The sequence below is a fragment of the Myxocyprinus asiaticus genome, chromosome 47, assembly GCF_019703515.2.
Source record: "Myxocyprinus asiaticus isolate MX2 ecotype Aquarium Trade chromosome 47, UBuf_Myxa_2, whole genome shotgun sequence".
Taxonomy (NCBI): domain Eukaryota; kingdom Metazoa; phylum Chordata; class Actinopteri; order Cypriniformes; family Catostomidae; genus Myxocyprinus; species Myxocyprinus asiaticus.
This window is the reverse complement of record NC_059390.1, coordinates 24433552-24450027: the sequence shown is the minus strand read 5'-3', so window position 1 is coordinate 24450027 and position 16476 is coordinate 24433552. Positions and strand designations below refer to the sequence as shown.

At 37.2% G+C, this 16476-nt stretch overlaps 1 protein-coding gene across 2 annotated transcripts in view; it reads left to right on the top strand.

Annotated features, from left to right (window-relative positions):
- The window catches only part of LOC127436811 (transcription initiation factor TFIID subunit 3-like), a 94526-nt gene extending 81045 nt beyond the window's left edge, over nt 1–13481 (top strand). For both annotated transcript variants that reach the window (XM_051691208.1, XM_051691209.1), the window contains 4 exons: nt 1839–1918; nt 11027–11336; nt 11599–11705; nt 12899–13481. In XM_051691208.1, the coding sequence (XP_051547168.1) occupies nt 1839–1918; nt 11027–11336; nt 11599–11705; nt 12899–13013 (612 nt within the window). In that variant the 3' untranslated portion in view covers nt 13014–13481. The remainder of the gene's footprint in view (nt 1–1838; nt 1919–11026; nt 11337–11598; nt 11706–12898) is intronic.
- The last annotated feature ends 2995 nt before the right edge of the window (nt 13482–16476 follow it).

Sequence of the window (16476 nt, the reverse complement as noted above, 5' to 3'; positions counted from 1 at the left end):
CTGTTGGTAGCAGATTTGTAGTTTAATCGCTAACGTGAGATGTTCAAGTCCACGTGTACTCTACACATTTTTGGTAGTGATGACCTAAGTGTTTGTTTTGTGTCTGTATGGAATTAAATGAGTCACTCCTACTACCCCAAACCTGTGATGGCTGACCTAGTGTTGATAACCATAGTGTAATGTCTTGTGTTTCTAAACAAGAAACATGGGGTGTTTCTCAATGCTAAGAACGCGTTCTCATTCTTGTGAAAATGAGTCTTGCCTAACTACGTTGAAAGAACGAACTCTGAAGACATGAGGATGTAAACCGCATCTATGCGAGTTTTGAGATGTGTCTGATATGTAAATTCAACAACCTCTTAACTATTTTCTTTTTTTGGAGTTGGGTGATGATGTCAAACAAGTCCACAAGGACGTAAGAACGCAAAAAGATCACTAATTGAGAAACAGCCATGGATTCTAACAGTCATGCCTGTTGTTTGCTGTTTTTAATATTTCTGACCATAAAACGTAGTCAACAGAGGCATTTAGTTTTATGCTTGTTAAGCTGCTGTTTTTAAACCACATGCTTTCTCTGGACTATTAATACACTTTGCCATACCTCTAGTTTTGTCACTACATTAACAAATAGTTTTCCGTTTGGACCTTTACAAAACAGTATTTTGGCTACAGTTTGTACATGCAACGTTGAGTAAAGTAGGTAAGCTCATTTTCAAACAGTATACTGATATTCAGTACATACAGCATGATTGTGAGTGTGATGTTGCATTTATACAAAAATCTCTGCAAAGCTATAAACAAAGTTAATATCTAGAAACTTATATTTTAGACATAGTATAGCCAGTAATTTTGTCTTTTTTTGCTCCACTAATGAAAATAGTTCCAAATGATGTCAAAACAGGAGTAACTTGTCGCTGAGGAACACACAAACTAAAAGCCAGTCTAAAATGGCACAAACATAGACAGTGTTATACAAACAGTGAATACCTAGTGCTGTTACACTTATGTCAGCCCTTTTGGAACACTGGTTGTCCAATCAGATTAGAGGACTGGAACTAAAGGCCAAATGCGTGATGCAATTTCTGTCATCAGCACAGTATGCGCGGACTGTCCGCGTGCAGCCTAGTTTTTCTAGAGACACGGACAGCCCATGTCTTTGTGCGTGGTCTGCAAATGCGCCTGACGTTGAGTCTATTAAAAAAGATCACAAAGCAATCATAGTGTGCATGGGAATCATATGGGCTCGCTGTCAAAAGAGTATGCATCGAAAGGCTGAGCAATCAACAGTGAGCGGAACGGCATCTGGAAAAACTATGCCCTAGCCTTAACTGTTGTACAAAAAATTATTATCGTATCGGCCAAAATTTCTATATTGGTACGTCCATTTGGACCCTTTTCACAGACTGTGATTATGCATTCCTGCCTTAATTTGGCAGTGTAAATCTAGCACATTTTTAGATTTTACATTTCTGAATTAATATAATTGTACATTTTTAACATCATTCTTTGTTGTACCCTCTCATTACTAATAAAAAAAGATGTGGTTTCTATGGTTATACAGCTGCTGAGATTTTGCATCTTTCTTCGGTTTTCTCTCTTCCGCCATAATTCACCAACCTGAATGAAAGCGGATTTGTTCTTTTGCTGTTTGAGCAAATGGAAATGCAAAAATTATATTTGTTGTGGTGTCTCCAATGTACCATTAGGCAAGTTAACCCCTCCATAGTTTACTTCCGCATTCCAAACTTGTAAATGTGAAAAGAGTCCATTTGACAAATCACAGCATTAGAGCAACTCATATAATACAATGTAGTCCTGAATTCTGTCTCTTTGTCCAGGCTGAAGTTCCTTCCGCTGTCCCGCCATCTCCTGTCATACCACGACTGACCCTCAGAGTGGGCGCTGGACAGGACAAGATGTAAGTACCCCACACACACACACATGCAGAGGGTTGAGGCTATCAGGCTGCTCTCTGTGTGGTCAGAGTCTGGTAGTCTGCGTACAGGTGTGAGTTTCAGGCTTTGGGTCTTGTGACCAGTCCCAAACGGCCCGTGAGGTCTTTGAGGGGGCAAACACACACACACTCTCTCCCCATCACGGCCCCCTCCTGCACACTCCTATCAATAGCTCTAGTGTTCACACCACTTAACCCTCTCACACACACACAGAGTGCATACTACAGGTAAGGCGCTTACCTATTCCTGTACGTCGAGTTAATGGCACTGTGATTTACACTCAAATTCTAACGTCAGGGCCGTGTTTTGACTATGCTTTTGAATTTTTTTTCCACACCTCTTCAGTTCCACCTGCATGCAGGACAGGAAACATTAATGTTTATGTCTCTGTGTGTGTTTGTACAGGAAGGCCTTTATTCTCAGTGTCGTGCCTTTTATGTTCTCTATGTTGTATTCTTGTGTTGCACCTGTAGTCTGTGCTTTACAAAAACGCAATCAGCAGCCCTTTCAAGAGGAGAATGTGTGTTTCTATGTCCATGTGTTTGTGTTCGAGTTTACATAAGCACAAACCTTTAGATGTTGTTTTGTAGGTTGAAAGATTTTAGGGACGCACTATTTATCAGAGACCATATCAATATTGGTCAATATCACCATTTAAAAGTTGTCAGTATCTGTCTGATTAGGCCAATATTGGATGCAGACATTTCTTTTATGTTTGAAAGCTACAGAGTAAATTTAGTGAGATCTCAACAGAAGCCCCCTTTGATGCATGTGGAAACAAGGGCACAGGTGAACTTTGACCTCACAGAGGTCTCAAGGTAACATCCTGGACAGGGCATACCCCACACCATCTCTGCCCAGAGAGGGAGCCCTGTGCGTGTGCATGGTTGTGTGTGTGCGTGAGAGGTGTCACTCAGATAAAGCATAAATAATGAGTGTCTGTGTGTGTAATCGGAGCTGGCCGTTTGACACGCCCTTCTCAGGGTCAATACCACAGCAAGCTGCACTGTCCACTCTCTCCAAGCCTGTCAATCACCCTGTTACTCAGCAACAGCAGGGTTTAATCAGAATGTCTGGCATCATTTAAAAGAAACACAAACTGTGCTAAAACTATGCCAAATAGTTCTATATAAATAAAATTTCAATGACCAATATAAGCCAATATTAGCATATGAATCAGCAGATATCGGAAGCAGAATATTTCAGGACTTCTTGTTTTCAAACGTTTTTCTATGCCAGATTACAGAATTACTTAACTGTTATCCATATTTTTTTTTTACTATACATTATACTGTGTTATATTTGACCGATTTTATTTATCTGCAGACAATACTTAAATGTGAACTCTCTTTTTATTTTTTAACAGACAAAACAGAATAGATTTATTATATCGACCTTCATATCTGTTATCTGCTGACATACTTTTTCGTTATGCCTGAAAATAATTAGCAGTGATTCCTGAGATAAAAAAATGTCAACCAGAGCTTTCATGTCAACATTTAAAAAAAAATAAGTATAGATTAATAACAAGGACCATTATATCGGCTATCGAACAAAATAAGTATCGGTATCCGAAATAATTAGCAGTTGATTTAAAATTGCCTGTTCTAAAACAGTTGTTTGTTGTATGCAGGACTAGTTATTAGTGATGCACAATATATCTGTGACCATATCACTATCAGCCAATATTAGCATCTGAATTGGCCAATATTGGAAATGTTAGGGTTACAGAAATATTAAACATTTATCCATCTTTTTTTTACAGTACATTATACTTTTTTTTTTATTTCTTCTATTTTTTTTATTTTTATTTATTCTCGGTCAGTACTTAGATGTGAATCTTTTTTTTTACAGACAAAACAGTATAGATTTATAATATCGATAGATTAATAATAATGACCATTACATTGGCTATCAAGTGGAATAAGTATCGGTTATGACAATAATTATTGGTTGATATATTAGTTGTTCTATAACTGTGTCATATAGTTCTTCACAAATATTGAAATATAGTTATTAGGGATGCACAGTACATATGTAACCATATTGCTATCAGCCAATATTAGCGTCTTAATTGGCCGATATTGGAAGCAAATAGCATCAGTACTTTTTGTTATTCCTGTTTTACTATGACAGGATACAGAAATACTAAACATCTGTCTTGAGGTTTTTTTTTTTTTTTACTGTTCATTATACCGTACCATATAACTTAACCTACTTTTTTATCAGACAAAACAGTATCGATTTATAATATCGGCCATCATATTGGTTTTCTGCCATGATGCAAAAATAATTATTGGTATCCTAAAAAATACAAATAATTCGCAGTGATTCCCAATATCAAAAAATCTCAGTTTTCATGTAAACATAAATATATATATATAAATTATAAATTGATAATAACAACCATTATATGGAGCAAATTGTCAGTATCGGAAATAATTATCAGTTGACATAATATTGGCTGTTCTAAAACTGTGTTATAGAGTTCTTAAATACTGAACAATCTGCCAATATCGTTACATCCCTAATTGATAGACCTTAGCATAAGAATGAGACCTGTACTGCAATGGACGGAATGAATGTTTTGAAATATTTTCAAATATTTAACAATATCTGCCATTGGGGTCATGTGACGCCATGCAAGAAGCAGACGTGTGAGCGACGAGCTCTGCGCACTTTGCTAAATTTTTAAGTATTTTCATGTTATAATCTGGTGAAATTTGATACACCCAGTTACACATTTGCTCTTTGAGGCAAAACATGGCAAAGAAGTCAAAATCCTCGGGCTCTGGTGACATTAAAAGACACTTACGTGTTCAGGATGAAAGCCCCAACAGGCCTTCACACCGGGGACTCGATTTGGATGGCGCAGCGGGAGAGGTGATCCAGCGTCAGTTGTCCAACATGTCGGTGATGATGACGAAGGTTCTTGCTGACTTGGAGGATCTCGCTGTAATACGTCGATCGATTACGGCGATGGAAATAAAATTCTCTGAGTTAGTTACAAGAGTGACTCATGCTCATGACTCAATCGATTGTCTGGAATCTTCAGAGAGGGAATTAACCTCTAATCCGCCTGGGACCAAAGTTGATTTGGAACATCTCCTTGAAAAGCTTGAAGATGTTGAGAATAGAAGCCGCAGGAATAATGTCGAATTGTTGGAAATCCTGAGCATGAAGAGGGCAGAGATGTGGTGAAATTCCTAGACGAGCGTTTCCCAAGTCTGCTCAACATAACAGGCCACGAGCTGGAAATCGAGCAAGCTCACAGAGTCCCAGCTCACAGATTTGCTGAGGGAGATAGGCCCCGATCGATTCTGGCCAGATTTCTGAGATCATCCGATAAAGATCTTGTGTTGCGCCAGGTGAGGAGCAAAGGGAAGCTTTCTTGGAAGAACCATAATATTTTCTTTTTCCCGGACTTTGCGAGTTCGACGAGAGAAACGCTTTCGGTTCAAGAAATGTAAGAAATTCTTACAGCAGCGAAAGATCACTTTTGCTCTGATGTTTCCGGCCAAACTGAGAATAGAAACGATGGACGGTCGCAAAGTATTTACATGTCCCAATCAGGCAGTGTCTTTTATTGAATCAATGGGTGAGTAAAACATTGGGTGTTTCTCATGTTAGTGGGTCGACTCGCTGTACTTACTCTGGCTTTTGAGGAAGCTGGGCGTTATTTTGTTTTCTTTTTTCTTTTTGCATTGACTCCGCCTAGCGGCTGGAGCTTGTTCTATTGAATAACACTCCTTTGGAACAGCTGTGGATTAATCTGTTCGTTCTTCGTGCTTATTCCTCCTGCTGGCTGGAGTTTGTTTTGTTGAGAATTTTTACGGGACATTGGAACATTCGTCTGTCTGTCCGAGGAATCTGAACGGTTTTATATCAGCTGGAATTTGTTTTGTGGAAGATCACACCTTTGAGACAGTTCTGTGAATGAATCTACACGTTCTTTGTGTTCATTCTTCCTATTGGCTGGGGTTTATTTTACAAAGTATTTTCTGTTATGTAATTTTGCCTCACAATTTGTGAGGCAAAATTGAGCAATCTGATGGCAAAGTTGTCGTGGGGGCTCGTGGGTGTTTATGGACCTTTTGAGTTTAGAGGGATTGTCGGCGGTTGGCGCTTTCGTGCGTGGGGTTAATATGCACGTTTTTCTTTTTTCTGTTTGTTTTGTTCGGGGGGATGTTCGGGGTTTGATTGTTTCACTAATGGGGAAAGTGGTCTGTATAATTTTGTTTTTGACACACAATTGATTTTTTCTACTATATCAAAATGTCAAATGTTAATATGAGTGTACTATCTCTCTACACATGGAATGTAAATGGGTTGGGGCACCCCATAAAAAAGGAAGATTATTACTTTTCTTAAACGTAAGAAATATGATATTGTGTTTCTTCAAGAAACACATCTTTCCCTGCAGGAAGCTGAAAAATTTGGGAAGATATGGGGTGGACATGTTTTCTTTAGTGTTGGCTCAAGTAAGAGTAGGGGAGTCAATATATTGATTAATAAACATCTACAATTCAGATGTCTCAGACTAAAGATAAATTAGGGAGAGTCATTATTGTTTTAGCTGAAATTCAAGGGCAAAGGTTGATTTTGGCTAATATTTACACACCTAACGCTGATGATCAGGGCTTTTTTATAGATATTGAAGGGATGCTGCAAACCGCTGGCACCCCTCATGATATAATATTGGGAGGAGACTTTTATCTTTTGATGGGCTCAGTCCTTGATCACAGTGAAGCAAAAGTGTGTAAGCCCCCTAGAGCAACAGTGACGCTTCAAAGGATGTGTAAAAATCTTGGTCTTATGGATATTTGGAGACTTTTGAACCTATCTGTAGGGACTATACATTTTTTTCATCAGTCCATAAGATTTATTCTAGAATAGATTTTTTTTATATATATATCCAAATCCCTCATTTCATCTGTTGTTGATTGCTCAATTGGAAACATTTTAGTCTCGGATCATGCCCTGGTGAGTTTAGAGGTGTTGCCATATACAGAGAAAAAGAAATCATATAGTTGGCGCCTTAATGTGTCCCTTTTGCAAAATCCTGATTTCCAACAAATGTTAAAGACTGAAATCAATGTTTATATGGAGACCAACTGGTCCTCAGTATCCTCTGGGGGTGTGGCTTGGGAGGCACTTAAGGCGGTTCTTAGGGGTCGGCTCATACATTATGCCTCATTCATCAAAAAATCCAAAGCACGAGAACTCGTGGAGTTGAAAGAGAATATTAAAAGTGCAGAGGCAGAGCTGAAGCGCTGTATGTCATCTGATGGCCTCAGAGAATTGACCCTGATGGAAATATAGATATAATACTATTTTGGCGTGGAAAGTGGAATTTTGGTTATTCAGGGCAAGACAGTCATACTTTGAGTCGGGTGACAAAGCAGGAAAACTTTTAGCTAGATATATAAAGCAGAGAGAGTCTCTTTCTATCATTCCCTCAGTGAAATCTGCTGGTGGTGAAATTTTTACCTCAGCCATTGATATTAATAATGCCTTTAAAGAATTCTATCTTGATCTTTATAGTTACACATCTTCGTATACTGATGAAGATATTAGAAACTTTGTGGAACCATTAGATCTTCCTGAACTGACGATTGAGAAAAGAAAACTCTCTTGATTCTGAGATAACCTTGGAGGAGCTTGACGAGGTAATTAAGTCCCTACCTACTGGCAAGGCTCCGGGGACAGATGGTTTTGCACAGAATTTTTCAGATCATATGCTACAGAACTGGCTCTACTTTTGTTAAGTTTATACTGAATCATTAAAGAATGAAAAGCTTCCTCCAACCATGACACAAGCCCGGATCAGTTTGATTCTTAAAAAGGACAAAGATCCAAGCGAGTGTAAAAGTTATCATCCAATCTCCCTGATCCAACTAGATGTAAAAATATTGTCAAAAATTGTGGCTAACCAATTAAGTAAGGTTATGACATCTCTTATGCATATAGATCAGGTGGGGTTTATTCGGGGCCATAGCTCTTCTGATAACATCAGGCTTCTCATCAATATCATGTGGTCAGTAGCGAATGATCAGTCTCCGGTCGCTGCCATCTCACTTGACGCCGAAAAGGCATTTGATATGGTAGAATGGGATTATCTTTTTAAGATTTTGGAAATGTGTGGGTTCGGGAGTACATTTATTGGTTGGATTAAGTTACTTTATAGACACCCTGTAGCAGCGGTACAAACAAATGGATTAATTTCAGATTATTTTACTCTGGATAGGGGAACTCGGCAGGGTTGCCCTCTTTCCCCTTTATTGTTCTGTCTTGCCCTGGAACCATTAGCAGCCGTGATAAGAAAGGAGGATGATTTTCCAGGGGTGGTTGCGGAAGGTGTGATGCATAAGCTTCTGCTTTACCCAGATGATATTTTATTATTTGTCTCTGAACCTACTAGATCTATGCCTTGCCTCCACAGAATTATTAATTCCTTTTCCAAGTTCTCAGGATACAAAGTCAATTGGTCTAAATACGAAGCTTTGGCTCTGACAGCCAGCTGTCCAGTAACAGCTTTCCAGCCGGGCGCCTTCCAGTGGCCCAAACAGGGCATTAAGTATTTGGGGATTTTATTCCCAGCAAATTTGTCTGATTTATTTAGTGTTAATTTTGACCCTTTCATAAAAAGCTTCATTACATTTATCGATGATTGGGAAGGTTAATGTTATTAAAATGAATTGTATCCCAAAATGTAACTACCTGCTACAGTCTCTCCCTGTAGATGTTCCCCTCTCTTATTTCAAGCAATTTGATAGCATAGCGAAGTCCTTCATTTGAAATGGTAAACGTCCCAGATTGCATTTTAATAAGTTACATAGGCCGGTAGACAAAGGTGGGCTAGGCCTACCCAAGATTTTGTTTTATTATTATGCGTTTGGCCTCAGGCATTTGGCGCATTGGTCACTTCCACCTGAAAGAGCCCCTCCCTGGTTTTCTATTGAACAGGAAGTCCTCGCCCCTATTTTGCCACTGCAAAGCCTTTCTATCAAAGTAACCAGAGAAGTTAAATCACACCCCGTTATTTCACATTTGCACGTGATTTGGACAAGAGTGGCCAGAGAATTTAATTCGGACATTTATTTAAATATTGCCTCAAGCATATGGCTGAACCCCAAATGATGTATCAACAAGTCCCCTTTCTGCTGGTCAGAGTGGATTGTGAGGGGGGTTACTACACTCGGCGACCTGTATGAGAGTGGAGTGTTGAGATCTTTTGAGAATTTGGTTCATCATTTTGGGATTCCCAGATCTCAGTTCTATAAGTATTTACAGCTGCGCCACATGCTCTGTACTGTTTTGGGGAGTAGCACACACCCCCCTAAAGCAGCAGGTGCTTTGGGAGAGGTGATTGGTGCTTTTGGAAAAGGTCATGTGGCATCAGTGTATTACTCCCTGCTAATTCAGAGTCTGGGGGATGGAGCTTCAACTTCTCTCGAGAGTATGGGAAAAATATTTGAATTTGGTATTGGAGGATGGAGTGTGGACTAAGATTCTAAAAAATGTCAAGTCTGTATCTAGAGATGCAAGGGTTCGCCTTATGCAATTAAAGATTTTACATAGATTTTATTGGACCCCCTCTAGATTATATAGTCTTGGTCTTAAAGACACAGCCACCTGCTGGCGATGCCAATCAGAAGTTGGAGACACTACCCATGTCTTTTGGGGGTGTGTTAAGGTCCAGGAGTTTTGGTTGAGGGTTCGGAGTTATTTGTGTGATGTTTTGAACATTCAGGTTTTGCTTTGTCCCAGATTCTGTATTTTGGGTGATGGGGCAGTCATGAATTTAGGGGATAATCACATAAAAAATTGGGTTCTGACCAGTCTCATGATCGGCAGGCAAGTAATTTTAAGGGGTTGGAAGTCAAGTGGAGCACCCTCTTTTTCAGAGTGGTGTGTGGAAATGAGGAGGGTAGCTGCATTTGAGGAAGCGGTAAGTAGAAGGCTGGGGTTTAGGGACTTATTTGTTAAAAAAGGGGGCAAATATTTATTTTTTTGGGGGGACTGTAGTTTAGTGGAGAGATGTGGAGAGTGTAGTTTAGTTTATTCATGTATGCTTATTATTATTTTATTTATTTATATATATATATATATATATATATATATATATATATATATATATTATTATTATTATTATTATTATTATTATTTATTTATTTTATTTTTTTTGGATTGTGTATGTGATGTGGGACCACAGGGGTGTTCGTTAGGGGTCAGGGTGGGATTGTATTAGTGGGGTTTAAATGTAAAATGTTGATTCTTTCACTGTCATATGCATATGAGTCAATAAAATTTTTAATTACAAAAAATATATATATATATCTGCCATTATATCTGTTAACAGCCTTGCCTTAAAGGGATAATTCACCCAAAAATGAAAATTCTCTCATCATTACTCATGCCATCCCAGATGTGTATGACTTTCTTTCTTTAGCAGAACACAAATGAAAATTTTTAGAATAATATTTCAGCTCTGTAGGTCCATACAATGCAAGTGAATGGTGATTAGACCTTTGAAAACTCTAAATCTCCACTTTCACTTTTTCATCTGAAAGTCATGCGGTGCCTGTTTAGTTTCACTTTCACATCTGAATGTGAAAGTTAAAGTGGAGATTTAGAGTAAAAAATGACTTAAATATTGTTCTGTTTCTCACCAACACCTATTATATTTCTTCTGAAGATATGGATTTAAACACTAGTCTTATAGATTACTTCTATGTTTCCTTTTTGGAGCTACAAAGGTCTGATCACCATTCACTTGCGTTGTATGGACCTACAGAGGTGAAATATTATTCTAAAAATCTTTGTTTCTGTTCTGCTGAAGAAAGAAAATCATACACATCTGGGATGGCATGAGGGTGAATAAATGATGAATTTTCATTTTTTGGGAGAATTATCCCTTTAAAAATAATTATATCATTGGCTAAAATTCCTATATGTGCATCCCTATTAATTATAGAGCAAATAACTGTATGATAAACTACAGTGAAATTATGCATTATATAACCCTAAATTCCTGCCTCTCTCTCTTTCACCCTCTGTGTCTTGAACAGTGTGATCAGTAAGGTGGTCCCAGATTCAGAGCCCACTCCTCCACCACCACGGACCCCAGTGGCAAAATCTGGTCCTGGAGCTCGGATGCGTTCCTCCCCAGCTCCCCCTCCACATCCCCCGGCTCCTGTGGTGCCCCCACCCCGCCCTCCACCTGTCCTGCCCCCACCCCGCCCTCCACCTGTCCTGCCCCCACCCCGCCCTCCACCTGTCCTGCCCCCTGCACCCCCACCTGCCCCCATTCAGCCCCCACCCAGCCAAGCCAAAGCACGTGGATGCAGCGTCATCACGGAAACCGTCAGTGCATATGTGGTGAGTCTCACATATACATACAGGCAAGCATTAATGATAATTTTTTTTTGTTAATAGAAATCACAACAAATCATTTTTCAGCCAAGTAATATAGTTCATAAATAATGTGTCGGCCAGGGTGATTATATTTTGTGATTATCAGCATTGGCCAGCAACGAAGGGCAATAATGTTGCTTTGTCGATTAACAATTAACATATCTACTGACAGCCTTGGAAATGGATAATGTCTTTTTTTTCTTCTTCTTCTTCTTTTTCGTCACAGATTCGGGATGAGTGGGGTAATCAGATCTGGATTTGTCCAGGATGTAATAAACCTGATGACGGCAGTCCCATGATTGGCTGTGATGAGTGCGACGACTGGTATCACTGGTAAAAACCTGTTCTAATTGCCCTTTACACTATTACACACCTCAGCTTCAAAATACACAATTAAGTCACAGATACACTACCACGTTTAATCACACCTACTCATTCATTATTATTATTATATTCCACATTTTCACTAGTCAACCAAACTAAACATTACACTAATCAAAACTTTCTCGTATTTTAGGTTACACTTTGCCTAGATTACAGACATTGTTAGCATGTTGTTACCATGTTGCTAGCATGTTTAGCATGATTCTTGCATGTTTTACCACTTAGCTAGTTGTTGCTAGCATGTTTTAGCACTTAGCTAGTTTTTGCTAGCATGTTTTAGCACTTAGGTGTTGCTTGAATGTTTTAGCACTTAGCTAGGTGTTGCTAGCATGTTTTAGCTATTAGATAGTTGTTGCAAGCATGTTTTAGCACTTAGCTAGTTGTTTCTAGCATGTTTTAGCACTTAGGTGTTGCTAGCATGTTTTAGCATGATTCTAGCATGTTTTAGCACTTAGTTAGGTGTAAACACTCTGGGAATTCTCTCAACCAACTTCATGAGGTGCGTCCTGAGGTGCTTTTAAACAACATTGCATGTATTTTGGGCCCTTTTTAATTTTACATTTTAAAATGTTAGGTTTGTAAATTCTTAAGTACAATGTATATTTCTCAATCAAACTAATTTCAAGCTTTTAAACAAAAGCCTTTAGGCTTTAGGATTATGAGAACATTCTTTTTAGAGAAATATGAGATCAAATTTGCTTATTTGGCATAAAAGCACAAAATGCAGTATGTTATGATTGTAATTTAAATCTACAGAGCTACTGTATTTTAAAGTAATTCTTTCATGTGCCATATAAAGAGTCGCACACACACAAAGTGAATCGAAGGAAGTGCCAATCAAACATAAAACTTTTTTTTTTAAATGAAGCACATATTACCTTGGCAGTAAAATAAAGCTTTTCAGGAATCATCTTTTTGCTTAAAGATTAAATAACATGCGCATAGAGAACTAATAATGTATCTTTCATGATAAAAGTATAATTTTTAATGGTGGGAATGATCAAGTTTTTTTATATAAAAGGCATGATTTTTTGTATATATGTGAAAATATATACAGAAAATGCAAACTCTGCAAAGTGTTGATCATACCAACGTATGCTTATATACGATTTATCTTGAAACTGAGACTCTTTCTGTTTCAGGCCCTGTGTAGGTATTGTAGCCGCCCCTCCGGAGGACCAGTCGTGGTTCTGTGTGAAATGTGCTGGCAAGAAGAAAGACAAGAAGACAAAAAAGAGGAAGCGCAAAGTGCACTGACCCACATTTCTTTTTCTCCTGTCTCCGTGTTTATCTGTATTTCCCTTCATTAATTTCCATCACTGTTTTGCTACAGTTTTGTTTTTTTTGTTGTTTTTTTTCACCCAAACTTTTTTTAACTCGGTTAACTTAACTCAGTGTCAGGTATCATAATGTATTTTTTTAAAAGAAAATTTCAAATGTGTATATGTTACTTTTTTATGTGGAGAATCGTACAGTATGTCTATATGATCTTTGTACCGAGCTCATGGTTGTTCAGTAGATGTGTGTGTTGAAATGAACCTCTCAGTTCACCCTCATTAAAGTTTGTTTAATGTACATGGTGATTCATCAAAACTACATCACCCAAGAGTGAAAAAATAGTCTGTACTATCTGCCTTTTTAATAACTTTCTTCAGATTGATTTCGACTGGATGTGCAGTTTCATTTTATTATGGATTTAATTAAAAGTTGCTTTTTCACATCTTATTGTTTTGTTTACTTGCTGTTTATTTGGGTGGGTGTGAATAAATATGTTGATCACTCATGATTATCTTCAAATATTCAGCGTCACTAAATTTTGATTGTTAACTTCGGATGAATGCGGAACCATCGTGTTCACCTTTTCCAAGAAGCACCCTAATGTAAAATTGCATTGAATTGGTTTCAACATTGAAACCAGGAATTTATCTGGTTTATTGGGACGATTATGATTGCGAGGTTGCATTTGTCCCCCTAACATAAAATTTGTACTCCTCTGATTATATATGGTTATGGAATATGGTTAGGTTTGGGGTTTGGTTTGGGTGTTCAGTTTATAAAATATGCATTCCTTTTCACTGTTTTACAGCCTGTACAGCTGAAAACAACTCGTTTCACAACTTTTAGCTCCCCTCCATGAACATAATTTTTTTTATTTTTATTTTTTTCGATTTTAAGTGTAATAAACTATTAAGAACAAAAATAAGGCTATGGGGAGGATGGTTAGGTTTGGGTTGGCGGGTTCAGTTTATAAAATATGCATTCCTTTTCACTGTATTACAGCCTGTACAGCTGAAAACGACTTGCATCACAACTCTTTTTGGCGCCCCTCCATTGACATTTCATCCAGAAAATAGAGCTCACATGTGCCCATACGCCCAACAACACTTGCCTGTTTGGCCAGTGGGAGCAGTGTTTTGCATTTCAGTAAGCACATACAGATTTTACCTAAAGAAAAGTCAACCTACTGTTTCTGATTTCACGGTGAAATCAGTCTGTTTTTAAACTACCTTAAATTTGAACCAGCATCCCAAAAATGCTGTTTATGATGTGAGATGCTCCAAAAGCGTCTAATGCATGTGTACATGGGTGCGTCCTTAGAAAAGCCCTTATAATAAATCTACCTTGGACAGATTGACAAATTCATTTGCAAAATGGATTACTGTGGACTGTAGGCCAGACTTAATTTCAATAATGTGGAAATAAACAATACATTGCCTTCAAAAGTCACTTTTTATTGCCAAACTAAATCAGTACTGGTCTGTCACAATAATGTAATGTATTATAATTACCTGAATTATTATATTTATATTGCTGTCAGTTTAATCTATCAATCTAATTCATTACATGGTATGCTGATCAATTAATGGCATTTATCAAAAGGCCTATTTGAAGATATATACTGTGTATACTTACACTACCATTCAAAATTTTAGGGTCACTTACTCATTCTTGATTTTTTATTTTTTTCACATTTTAGAATAATAGTGAAGTCATCACAACTATGGAATAACATAAATGGAACTATGGAAATCCAAAATAAATCAAAACTGTGTTATATTTTAGCATCTTCAAAGTAGTCACCCTTTGCCTAGAATTTGCAGACATGTACTCTTGACATTTTCTCAACCAGCTTCTTGAGGTATCACCCTGGGATGCTTTTTAAACAGTATTGAAGGAGTTCCCATCTATGTTGGGCACTTATTGGCTGCTTTTCTTTATTATTTGGTCTAAGTCATCAATTTAAAAAACATTTTTTTTTTTTTTTTATTAAATTTTTAGTTTTGTAGTTAAATAAATTAATATGTTGGCACAATTATATTTTTGTTTCCAAAACTAATTTCAAACATTTAAGCATACACCTTCAGATCAAAAGAATTTTAAGATCATGAGAAACATTTCAGGCAAGTGACCCCAAACTTTTGAACAGTAGTGTATATATATATGATTTTAGCATAAAATATTGAATTACTTTTGTTTTAGGGCCTAAATATTAGAAATGAATTGCAATTTATTTGATTAATTAATCGGCATACTATGTAATAATCAATAATCGATTGACAGCCCTAGTGTTTAAATTGTCATACAAATTTGCAAAGAGTTAATTATTGTGAATGAAGTGTTTATTATTCAATGAAGTGTTTTTATTCAGAACATGTTGAATAAAAAAGATAACCAGAGAAAAGCATTACATGTATTCAAAATCTCACAAGTCTTACAATCTCTCAAGTGCCATTTCATTCTTGTCCCAAATATAATTATGGCTTTTTAAATACAGTGACCCCAAAAGTATTTGTACATTTAAGTCACACTTTAAAAATGTAAGTCGATATAAAAATATCAAACCAAATAATATTTATTTTAAAGATGCTTTTCAAGCTAAATATTTCACAAAAGGACGTCTGTTAGGTTTTAAATGATAAAACAATAGATATAATTGTGTACCAAGATAAGACAGATAGTACACTTTTGGTTGTCAAATGTTTGTGGAATAACTGCAAAGTAATTGTAAAATTAAGAGAGAAAAAAGGCTAAATGGAAAATAGGAGTTAGTTATGATGCTCTAGCATTGTTTGTTTGCAGTTGCCACTTTAATATTTGTTATCTAAAGCAACATCAACTTAGGTGTCCAAATACAGTGAATTATTCAATATATAATTAAGATTTAAACAAGAAAATGCCACACTTGTAAAACTGTACAACAAACAGAGTGCTTTGTATGAGAATTAAAGAAATAATTAGGACAAATTTTGGAATTGTATTAACATCTTCACATATGAGGGGTACACCTGCAGAAAATACTTTTATTTAGTATTATCTATAGCAGAATAAAACCTGTCCCCTTGTAGCTCTGCCAATGTGGCTATTTGGGTTTCACACAGTAACTTTGAAGTGATTTGGACTCCGCAGCAACTGAACTCATTTAAAATCTCCTTAAATATACCCTCACAACCTGTCATTCTGCTAATCACCCAGATATGGCTGGTGAAATGAGCCTTTACCGCAGCTAGAGCATTTCTTTATGTTAGCGCTTATCAAAGAAAACTGAGGCCTTTATTGTTGCATTGTTACTCGTTTCAAAGCAGAAATGACTGTTCTGCTGCAGCAGGGAGCAGTTAGAAGTGAACTGAGCAGTGATAAGAAATGCCTTCCACATGCAAACTGGTATGCAGAGCTACTAGTTTAGTGAAGGGTATATCTGTGACAATAGCTGTGATCAGTT